This window comes from Copadichromis virginalis, linkage group LG15, assembly GCF_057382275.1.
Source record: "Copadichromis virginalis isolate Kocher_CV1m ecotype Utaka linkage group LG15, C_Virginalis_male_GT1.1, whole genome shotgun sequence".
Classification (NCBI taxonomy): Eukaryota; Metazoa; Chordata; class Actinopteri; order Cichliformes; family Cichlidae; genus Copadichromis; species Copadichromis virginalis.
In genome coordinates this window covers 21,329,294-21,341,525 of record NC_140632.1, presented here as the reverse complement: position 1 = coordinate 21,341,525, position 12,232 = coordinate 21,329,294, and the positions used below count along the sequence as shown (strand labels likewise).

The 12,232-nt window shown below is 43.2% G+C and overlaps 1 protein-coding gene across 3 annotated transcripts; it reads right to left on the bottom strand.

Moving 5' to 3' along the window:
• Positions 1 to 8,598: 8,598 nt before the first annotated feature.
• LOC146692335 (uncharacterized) lies at positions 8,599 to 11,006 on the bottom strand. 3 transcript variants are annotated; one of them, XR_014915173.1, is made up of 4 exons: positions 10,526 to 11,006; positions 8,874 to 9,758; positions 8,758 to 8,784; positions 8,636 to 8,666 (listed from the first exon to the last, which is right to left on the bottom strand). XR_014915173.1 is itself a non-coding variant. In XM_085432419.1 (2 exons), the coding sequence occupies exons 1-2, from the start codon at positions 10,566 to 10,568 to the stop codon at positions 8,983 to 8,985; spliced, it is 819 nt and encodes a 272-aa protein (XP_085288545.1). In that variant the 5' UTR covers positions 10,569 to 11,006; the 3' UTR covers positions 8,599 to 8,982. The 3 variants fall into 3 exon arrangements, 1 of the variants encoding a protein (XP_085288545.1); XR_014915172.1 differs by having other exon boundaries at positions 8,620 to 8,666; positions 8,758 to 9,758; XM_085432419.1 differs by having other exon boundaries at positions 8,599 to 9,758.
• Between the last annotated feature and the right edge of the window lie 1,226 nt (positions 11,007 to 12,232).

Sequence of the window (12,232 nt, the reverse complement as noted above, 5' to 3'; positions counted from 1 at the left end):
GCTTATGACTCACTCACAGTATGTTTATATAACTGCCTAAAAAACGGTGAGGATGTGGCCGCAGTGGCTGAGAAGCAAGAACTTTGCTTTTTCTTCTTTTTTTTTTCTTTTTTTTTTTTTAATTGGGAAGCATAAATGAACATACCAGAAAACCCTGCACGAAGGAGCCATATTTGTTTTTTGTGTGTGCATAAGATGAAGCTTTAGTATTATTATTACACATATGATAAGGATGTTAGCATGCAACACACAAACTCAAGTGGTGTTGCCAAGATAGTTGCTGACTGGCAAGAAACTTCTAGAAGAAATCTGGTGACAGTCCAAAGCACAAATTAGATATTCACTGAGATATTCAACATTTCTTTATCTCAGTCAGTGATCCCCACATGCTTCAAAGAGTCCATCATTGTTCCTGTCCCGAAGAAACCCCACCCTGCTTCTCTCAATGACTATCGCCCTGTAGCCCTCACCTCAGTAGTGATGAAGTGCTTTGAACGCCTGGTCAGAGACTTCATCATTTCTTCACTACCAGACACACTGGACCCACTACAGTTCGCTTACCGTCCAAATCGTTCCACAGACGATGCCATCTCTCATCTCCTCCACACATCACTCACTCACTTGGACACTAGAAGGGGGAATTATGTTAAAATGCTCTTCATAGACTACAGCTCTGCATTTAACACCATAATTCCCTCCACACTCACCACCAAGCTGGAGCATCTGGGACTCAGCTCATCTATGTGTCAGTGGATCTCCAACTTCCTAACTGGCAGACCACAGGCAGTAAGGATGGGCGGACATGTCTCAGCCTCCACCACTCTCAGCACTGGAGCCCCCCAGGGGTGTGTTCTGAGCCCCCTGCTGTACTCTTTGTACACATATGACTGTGTGGCCACTACCAGCTCCACCACCATCATCAAGTTTGCTGACGACACCGTCGTGGTGGGCCTGATCTCTGATAACAACGAGACGGCCTACCTGAAGGAGATTAGGAATCTGGAGAACTGGTGCCAGAGGAACAACCTCCTTCTAAACGTCAGTAAGACAAAGGAGCTGATAGTGGACTTCAGCACTAAGCAGGAGAGGAACTACCAGACCCCCGTCATCAACGAGTGCCCAGTGGAGAGAGTGGACAGCTTCAAATACCTCGGAGTTCACATCACGCAGGACCTGTCATGGTCCTGTCACATCAACACCGTGGTGAAAAAGGCCCGACAGCGTCTCTACCACCTCAGACGCTTGAGAGACTTCCAACTGCCCTCCAAGGTGCTCAGGAACTTTTACTCGTGCACCATAGAGAGCATCCTGGCGGGAAACATCTTAACCTGGTTCGGGAACAGCACCATGCAGGACAGACGAGCTCTACAGAGGGTTGTGCGGTCAGCTGAGCGCACCATCCGCTCCGAGCTCCCTGACCTGCACTCAATCTACAGCAGGCGGTGCTGGACCAAGGCCAGGAAGATGGTGAAGGACCTCAGCCATCCCAACAACAGACTGTTCTCTCTGTTGAGGTCAGGAAAGCGATTCCGCTCCCTGAAGACCAACACAGAGAGACTGAGGAGGAGCTTCTTCCCGCAGGCGATACGGTCTCTCAATCACACCACCACACAGTACTGACCCACACATGTGGTTCTTACACACACACTGGACTTTCTGGACTTTGGTTTTGCACAACACTGGTCACTATATTCTTCATTTCCGGTTAATACTTGTACAGCTGCTGTTATTGTGTATATATTTATTTATATTTAGATTTCTTCATACATTCTTATATAGTTCTATATTGTGTATTGTGTATTTTGTTGTACAGTTATTTTATTTTCAACTTTAATTTATATACACGCAACAAAAATATAAACGCAACACCTTTGTTACTGTCATGGAACGCTGTGCGGCAGGCAGGAGTAGGACCCAAAATGCAGGACTCACAGGCACGAGGGAATAAACTCAAAAGGCAGCTTTATTGCGGAACAGAAGATGATAGGCGATACAAAACTAGACTGGGAAAAACTAACATAAGGCTCACTAGGAAACACGGGGGAATCACACACAGCATGAGGGACGACGTCACGCTGAACAGAGGGAGACGCAGACAGAAATACACAGAGGGTTAACGAGGGGAGTGGGAACACAGGTGACACTGATAACCATAACGAGACAGGGCGGGGTGAACTGAACACTGACGGGAGAGGTGAAACAAGGAGCACAGAGGTTCAGACAGGAGGAGAGAGAGCACGAGCAGAACACCAACGCAACAGGCAGGGGAGACACGGAACAAACACGAAAGGGGACGAGGGCTCATAAATACATAGAGGGCACACAGGGGGAAGAGAGAGCACGGGGAGAACTTAGACATGATGGGCAGGGGAAGCATGGAACAAAACACAAGGAGAGACGAGGGCCCACAGACACACAGAGGGGCACACAGGGAGACATGAAGGGCAAGGGACCAAAACCAGAAGCCATGGAATAAATCACACACAAGTACAACAACACGAAAATCACAAAAAACCAAAAACGCTGGGTCAGGAGACCCAGGACCGTGACAGTTACTGCTCCCATTCCCCATGGGATGGACGTAGAGACCTAAAATTCATTCCAGATACACAATATAACCATCCCTCCCAAACAGTGGTCACAAATCAGTCCAAATGTGTGGTAGTGGGCACATCTGCTATATTGAGATAATCCACCCCACCTCGCAGGTGTGCCACATCAGGATGCTGATCTGACATCATGAGTAGTGCACAGGTGTACCTCAGACTGCCCACAACAAAAGGCCACCCTGGAATGTGCAGTTTTTTGCGCTATTGGGGGTCTGGGGACCCAGAACCGGTCAGTATCTGGTGTGACCACCATTTGCCTCATGCAGTGCAACACATCGTCGCATGGAGTCTATCAGATTGTCAATTGTGGCCTGTGGAATGCTGGTCCACTCCACTTCAATGGCTGTGCGAGGTTGTTGGATATTCGTGGGAACTGGTACACGCTGTCGTATACGCCGGTCAAGCACATCCCGAACATGCTCAATGGGTGACATGTCCGGTGAGTATGCTGGCCATGCAAGAACTGGGACATTCTCAGCTGCCATCTGCCCTGAACAATGTGAACCATGATTCATCCGTGAAGCGCACACCTCTCCAACGTGCCAGACGCCATCGAATGTGAGCATTTGCCCACACAAGTCTGCTACGGCGACGAGCTGGAGTCAGGTCAAGACCCCGATGAGGACGACGGGCATGCAGTTGAGCGTCCCTGAGACGGTTTCTGACAGTTTGTGCAGAAATTGTTTGGTTGTGCAAACCAATTGTTCCAGCAGCTGTCTGGGTGGCTGGTCTCAGACGATCTTCGAGGTGAACCTGCTGGATGTGGAGGTCCTGGGCTGGTGTGGTTACACGAGGTCTGCGGTTGTGAGGCCGGTTGGATGTGCTGCCATATTCTCTGAAACGCCTGTGGAGACGGCTTATGGTTGAGAAATGAACATTCAATGCACGGGCGACAGATCTGGTTGACATTCCTGCTGTCAGCATGCCAATTGCACGCTCCCTCATTGCTTGTGGCATCTGTGGCATTTTGCTGTGAGACAAAACTGCACATTCCAGGGTGGCCTTTTGTTGTGGGCAGTCTGAGGTACACCTGTGCACTACTCATGATGTCAGATCAGCATCCTGATGTGGCACACCTGTGAGGTGGGATGGATTATCTCAATATAGCAGATGTGCCCACTACCACACATTTGGACTGATTTGTGACCACTGTTTGGGAGGGATGGTTATATTGTGTATCTGGAATGAATTTTAGGTCTCTACGTCCATCCCATGGGGAATAGGAGCAAAAACAAAAGTGTTGCGTTTATATTTTTGTTCAGTGTATGAAGACGTGGATTCTCCTTTTCACATGTTAGCATGTTGTTTGGCCAGCTGTGGCTTACATTACCACAGCTGTGATAAAATTATCAGGAGTACTTCTATGTCTATGAGGGGAAAGCTTTCCTTGTTTACATATAATATAACAATGATACAGATAATGAAAGTCAGACAAAGTGGATCATGTCTTTTACAAAGTGCATAAATAAATCAAGCAGATTTTTTTTCGGTTGTGGTTTCTGAGTTGTGAAATGTCTGCAGCTCCGGAGTGGACTGTATTTGATTTGTCACATTGAAAGAGGGCCAGAAAATTACATAATCAGTGAAGCCAAACACATGTCTCTTTCCTAATATGGGCAATGTCTTTAGTAAAACTCAGCTGTAAGCATGTCTCCAGGCTCTGAATTGAAGGATTTTAGCACACAATGTTATGTGTTTTCAAACTCACAAAATCATATTTTACGTTCTTGAAGCAATAACCACGTGAAACTGAAGTTTAAATACTTTTCTTCCCTACATCCTGTGTGCAAGAGTCAATTATAGCATCATTTGGAGAGTTATATTTCATTTAGCATGTTATCGCATATCTGAAGGGGACCTAAAATAAAGCACAGTTCAGTCAGAGGGTCTCTTATTGATTGAAATCAACTTTTCCTGCTTTTAGGAGATAACTGAAAGTATACATGAAAGTGCCTTATCTTTTATAACCACAGGTTTTTTTTTATAATGGGTGTTTGTGTAAACTGTGTGTCACAGAAATAAAAGGCTGCTGTGGCGTGATGGTTCTTCGTAGTGGTCTGAACAATTTGGGGATTCACAGACAAAATACAAAACACATTGGGTAATTGCAACCACTCAAATACACACCTGAAGGCACTTACTTGTAAAACTGAACACCAATTAGCCAACTACAAAAAGCCCTCAGTTTAGCCAATTCAAGAACTTTGCAAGCATGGATGGAGGGAGAGCAAGAGGAGGTGGAGGTGGTCGAGGTCGAAGTCGAAGTCGAAGAGGCCATGCACGGACCCATATTTCTGATGATATAAGAGCAACTTTGGTGGACCATGTCATCAACCATGGCCTGACTATGAGGGAAGCTGGGCAGAGAGTCCACCCACATCTAAGCTGCTTCACAGTGGCATCTGTAATAAGAACATTCCGACTAGAAAACAGGTCTGTCTTCACCTCTCTACCTTCTACTCCACTCAGATGGTTTTTATAGCACTGTTCTACAGTATATACCATTACCATATCAAGTGTACAGGGTATTGCAGGGTGCTAAGGCTCCTTTTGCAGCCAAAGTGGTAGTTTCTGTGAAACATAGCATGATTACTTATATTGAAGTACAGTGGATGACACAGTACATACAGTAAAGTACTGTAAGAAAAATAAGCAAAGCGATGACAATATGTGGTTGTATTTCTCTAGACTGACTCGAAGACCTTCTGGGGGAGGACGCCAACGCCTGTTCACACAACAGCAGGAACTTGCCGTTGTGGACCTAGTGAGGGCAGACAATGCCATCCGTCTCCACCAGCTACGAAAGCAAATACTTGCAGACAGGCAAGTGTTCAACAGCATAAACCATGTGAGCATCACCACCATCAGACGCATCTTGGGTAAACACAGCATCACCATGAAGCAGCTCTACAGAGTCCCATTTGAGAGGAACAGTGACAGGGTCAAAGGACTTTGAGCTGAATATGTACGGGTAAGTGTAACTGTCCTTTACATGTACAATACAGTATTGGTGAAATCCAGTAGCAGCTGAATATGTACCATATCAGTACCACATGGATCCATTCTGAGAGCTACACAGGTACCTGTGTGATGGGGTTCTGTATGTGTAGCACTGTAGTACAGTAATATGTTCTCTTGGCCATGGATGGAGTTGCACAGCCTCATGAATTCATTTTCATTGATGAAGCTGGATTCGACCTGTGCAAAACAAGACGACGGGGTCGTAATGTCATTGGTCAAAGGCAATTGTGCACGTCCCAGGGCAGCGCAGGGGAAATGTCACATTGTGTGCCGCCATAAGCCTTCGAGGGCTTCTGCATCATCATGCAAAACTAGGTCCATACAACAGCCAACATATACTCACATTTCTAGATGCTCTCCATAACATAGTTGTACAGAACAGACCAGATCAGCCCAGGTTTGTTTCCATCAGGCTGCTCTGGTCCAGGCCTGGTTCTCCAACCACAACCAACTTGAAGTGGTATACTTGCCCCTTACTCACCATTTTTAAACCCTATACAGGAATTTTTTTCGGCTTGGAGATGGCGTGTATATGACCGCCAACCACATGCCCGCATGCCTCTTCTGCAGGCAATGGAACAGGCCTGCGGCGACATTCAGGTGACAGCAATCCATGGATGGTTTCGACATGCAAGAGGATATTTTCCCCGGTGCCTAGCGAGAGAAGACATTGCTTGCGATGTCGATGAGGTCCTGTGGCCAGACGCCAACAGACGGCGGGATCCATGAGCCCACGTATGCACAATTGTCATGATTTTTTGTGTTTACAGTATGGTGTTTTTTCTATTACTGTATTATGGTGTTTTTTGGGTTTTTTTTGCTTTCTCTGAATTCATGGTAAATGGCCTGCATTTGTATAGCGCTTTACTCAGTCCCTAAAGACCCCAAAGTGCTTTACACTACATTCAGTCATTCACCCATTCTCATGGTACTGCAATGTACAATACTGAGTAGGCCTATTTGTTGTTTTGGTTGTTTGAAAATGTGTCTCCTGAAAATATGCCTTCTGAATAAACAATGAAAGACTGCAGTGTTTTATATAAAGTAGACTAGTGTGCTCCCCCTGATCTGTAAGTGTTTGCATATGATGCAAGTATGTGTCATTTTGTCAACAGTTACATTTTGACAAAGGAATGTTAGGTTTTGACAGCAGAGTTTAGGTTTTGAGAGTTTCAATTTGGCACAGATGTGAATGGTATATTTCCCAGTGTTGTGTCGTGTGTACCCAGAGGTTGCCCTTTGTTACAAATTAAAGTCTACAAATCAATGACATCACACTGGCCTATGTTTATTCAGTCTATGATTACATGTCAGTGAGATCTTGGAGCTGCCAGCATGCAAAGCTGCAGCTTTAGAATTTAGGCTCTAATCCTTTTTTCCACCATTTTTTTTTTTATTTTTCTTCTTCCTTTGTTTCTCAGACATGTATGTTTTTTTTTTTTTTTTTTTTTTTTTTCTCCCATCATTTCCTCTTATTGTCCCTTTACATACTCTTTGCCTCGCTCCAGTCTACTGCCAGAGTTTCAGTATTTTATTCACTTAATAGCAGGACAGAATACCACGTGACTGTGGCCTTGTGTTATACCCTCTCTGCTGCAGTGATGCTGCAGACAAACACAAACATCGTGATCAGACATTTAAGAAAAGCCTCTTACAGATGAAGGTCTGTGTCTCTTGACCTAAACACATAATCAAGTTAAATCTAATTTATGTTCATCAGTGCCCCTCACACTGTAACTTAAAGTAATACATTTGTTACTGGTTAATTACAGAAGCACGTTTGTGAGCATAAAGATGTAAGCCTTGGACCATCGGGATGAAATGTGGTTGGGAAACTTAACAAGCATTGATAAAGCTTCATCAGTAGTTCGAACAATGCCTCAAAACCTTCGCTCACCACAGGTGGTTAGCAGACTGTAGTTGTACCATGCAGCCTAATAACATGCAGTAAATTGCAGGTTAAAGCAGTCTGCTTACACATTGTTAAACGAGGGAAGGGAACTAATGTGGCTGTCACATGACCCTTTTGTCCCATTTCATCCCAGCATTTGATTAAATTGCTGCTCACTACTTAAAACTGATCACATAAAACTATTTTTCTTCATCTTTTAATGATTACCAAAGTCTGTGAATCCCCAAATTGTTCAGTTGTTCTTTTTGCTCCCTATGAGGTCACTTTTACCATGTGACAAAAACAACACCCCACTGTACACACTTGAGCCACCAGCAACTTTATAAATCCCCAATAAAAAGCTGACAGGTTGCAATGATGTTCCAAATAACTTATTAAGAAAACAACTAAATACACAGAAAATATTATGAAAACTGGTTTATTTTATATCTCCTAGTTTGAAGTGAAGCAATAAAAACATGTATAAAACATCACAAACTGTAATATTATACAAATGCTTACGTCCTGCTGATGCAATGGAGACATCTTCCAGTGACAGTCTTCATCCGTGTGAGTGTGAGGAGGCTCCTAAACCCACCGACACAGAAGTGCATGTTCACAACTCCCTCTGTGCAGGTGGGGTCAGGGCCCTCCTCACCCTGGGTGAAGAGGGGTGGTGCTGTGGCCAGTCAGGTATGAAGTGCTGAGAGTGGATCTTTGGTCCTCTGTGCAGCTCTGTCCACTCTCAGCTGCCCTGCAAAGCAATAACACGAGAAAGACGTCATTTTAACACAAAACAGCATTTCCATTGTTGGTAGCTGCAGCATGTTGTTAAAATGCAATTTTAAACTCAACATATACACACAATAACTATAACTAAACTTAAACCTACAGTACTGTAGGACGATGATTTACACCAGCTATTGGAAGGATTTAGTCTTCAAGACAGTTTGTAGCCAATGTGAGGTGATAACTTACATAGCTGGAACACAGCACCACTCTCCAGTTTGTCATTTGGTCATCCATCCTTCTCATCGGGTTGGGGTAAGGCTGTCTTCTGGGTGGAGTATCTCTCTGTGTTAGCTCCGTCCTGGGCGTTGAGTGTCTGAAGTGCTGAATGCTGGGAGAGGACAAGTGTAAAGCACCTGAAGACAAAAAGACAAAGAGAAAAGCATGAATTCACAGATCACAGAGTTGTTCACTTTACTTTTCTTCTGTTATGTGTTTTTACCTTACCTCTGATCCCTGAGCCACAGGCTATACCTTATGTAAAAACAAGAGACTACAGTCAGTTCACGACATCATTTTAAACCTTTTCTACTTATTTGTGTTGACATTAAGTACGGACTTACCTTTGTCCTGCATGGTGAGCTAGAGCTTGAGAAAAAAATGTTAGTCATTTACAAACACTGCAAAGGCCAACTTAAACATTTAAAGCTTAAAAACAAGTTCTAACATAATCTAGTCAGAGTCGCTGTCATCAAGTGAAAGGTTAAAAGGCCTTTCCCAGAAGCGTCTGACACCAACAGAACCCGAGGATGTTGAAGGGCCATAAAACGTGTCATCACTTACCTTGCACCTCTTTGCACTTACCTCATCAGTGCAGGTGTCGTCTCCGCTTCTCTTTGCTGAGGAGGTGAGAGCTGAGGTTGAAGGAGAAGCTGAGAGAGTAGCGGAAGAAGGAGCAGGAGAGGAAGGAGCTGAGGGAGCAGGGGAGGAAGCAGCTAAGGGAGCAGGAGAGGAAGCAGCTGAGGGAGGAGCAGAGGAAGCAGGAGAAGCTAAAGGATCACCAACCGGGAAGAGTGGGGCGTTGGCCTGGCCGAAAGGCGGCATGGCGAACGGGGCAGCACCTGGAGCAATAGGATGTTGCCAATCGTGCCAAAACGGCTCTGGAGGGAGCTCCTGGATGAGAGGGGAATCAGCTCTCTCATCCATGGTGTCATACCCCGAGTCGTCACTAGGCCAATCGGCCCACTCTTCTGAGTTGTTCCAGTCAGAGGAATTGTCAGTGTCTTCACTCACCTCTTCGACGTCCTCAGGTATGTAGGGAGGGTACTCACCTTCCTCTTCACTGTCATCAGGATCCTGTGCTTCAGGAGAAGAGGGTGAGGATGGGAGAGGGATATACTCACCATACTCACCTTCACTGACACGCTCGGTATCAGAGTCATCCAGGATCCTGATGACCTCTGGAAGGCCTTCTTCTGCAGGACGCTCAACCACGTAGTCGAGACGACCTGTGAGGAAACAAGTTTAAAATAACATTAAGAATGTAATAAACATCAAGTGCTAAAGGAACAGAGCTACATCTGTTAGTTTGAGCAGACGATGAGAGAAAAGCATTTTAGGCTACATTTATGTCAGACTGAATGACACTTCTACTTGTTCATGCAAGCAAAAAACAGCTAAGTCAACTAAGTTCACATCATTAACTGCTATATAATAAGATATAGTAGTGGCATAACATAAGGATACCATTATTACTACTGTACTATGATTACTGTTTTCATATTCTTTTTTATATTCATTTATTTTTGTTATTTTTTATTATCATGTTTTGTAGCAGGGGAAAAGTTATAGTTTATTTCAATAAAGCCTTTGATCCAAGAAGAACAGGATGTTAGGAAGGGACCGGGATCTGGTGTGTTTACACCTGTGTGTTCTGACGTCATGACATGCTGAAGATGCTGTTACCACAGAGACTGATTTTGGGGCATTTTACAAATTTTAGTCCGTTAAGCTATTTTTAACCAAATCATTAAAAAAGTGTCAAATTTGAAGCCTTCAAATCAAAGTAACACCTTTTTTTTCAAATTCATACACCAGTCGTTAATAATTTCTACACCTCTCCCGGAAAATTTAAAGCATACAAACAATTTACGGGGAAAAATCTTGGAATAAGCATATTTTGATAACATTAAAACTTGATATTCACACTGGAACTTATTAAATTATTACAGTCATTTAGTAGCTCTTAAAATAACTGAAGAAATGTTAAAAGTACCTGCAGCGAAGTCCAGGGGGCTGTCGAGTCCACGACGAGCCATCTTCAGGCTTTGCTGTATGAAAAACAAGTACAAACAATCCAAAGATGAAGTACTTGTTGTGGCGAGCAAGTCAAATCCGCTTTCAGTAAATATTTTCCGAAAACTTAACTTTCCACAGGCTGAGGTTGGAGCAGGTCAAAACAAGTCCAATAGCAAGTGTAAAGGGACGAATGGAACCTTGTGCAGCATTTATATACCCTCCGCAGGCCATGGTTACGGTTGCCAACATTTTTCTTTTAAAAGCTAACAATAACTTAGCGTTCTCGCTACTCACTATGCTGTTAAACAGCTATATGTTAGCAATGACAACATTTAACAATGCTAGCCGTGCTGATTAGCCTTAGGATTGCTTGAGGTTGTTTCCAGCTCTAGTGGTCATAAGCGAACTTAGTTCTGTGCCAGCTTTTAGCACGAAAATCAATCTTGTAAAGCTCACTATTAAACTGACAAAGCCTTAGAGCCTAGAAACTATGATACTTACAACTGTGCTATGTTTGTCTCATAGCATATAGCAAGACCCCATAACTGACCTTTGACCTCTTCTCAAGATTAGATAATGCTATATAGAGCTATTTTAACACTATGTTTCTTACTGCCATTGTTTGACAACATATAAGCATAAAGGAAATGATATATGGAGATTCTAAATATCAGGTTATTATGACTTTATTATAAACTTTACAGTAACAGTTCAGAACTATTAAGCAAGCTTAGTTTTGGAAAAATCCCATTTGTGATCAAAACTTTTTACTTCATATTTATTACTCAATAATTCAATAAATTATACTCAAGTACTGAATAGTCACAAAAAATAGTAATTATGCTGAAAATTATGTTAAAGTGGTTTTCGACTGAGCATATAAACAAAAGCCTGGGAAAAAGTTCTGTTGAACAACACACATATGTTACCAATATTGTAGCCGGTGTTATTTAATAATTTGTTTTATTTTTGATACAATTTCAAACTTTATTAACCTTTTCAATAAAACAAAGTTTCAGATTTAATTATTCTGAAACTAAGTTTAAGCTTCCCAGAACGTTTTGTTGCAAGTTACATTACTGATATAAGAAATATAAAATGTTTGTATTGTTCACCCACAAGTGCAGTCTCTGGCTCAAACACAGAAGCTTGATATGTTTGGTTGTCAGTCCAGACATTCCTAAAGAAAGTTGTCCTTCTTCAGCTCCAGACCTTTCTAGATAAAAATGGCATTAGTGAAGTATTTCAGTCTGGTTTTAAAAACGCACCACAACACTGAAACTGCTCTTGTAAAAGTTTTTAATGACCTTTTAACTTTTCTGACTTGGGAGATTTTGCCATTTTAATACTGTTAGACCTCAGTGCTGCATTTGATGGGATTCTTATCGCTCGGCTTGAGCACTGTGTCAGAATCAAAGGGACTGCTTTGGAGTGGTTTAAATCTTACCTGTCCAGCCAAAGTTTTTCTGTTAGATTGGGGGAAACATCGTCCTCAGAAGCCTCACTTTCTTGTGGGGTCCTCAAGGAGTCCAATCTTGGTCCAGTTCTCTTTTCTATTTATATGCTCCCCATGGGTTCAATTTTTTGAAAAACATGGGATCTCATTCCATTGCTATGCAGACAACTCACAGATTTACCTGCCACTGAAACGTGAATCTGTGAGTCGTCTGAAGGGTTTGCTAGA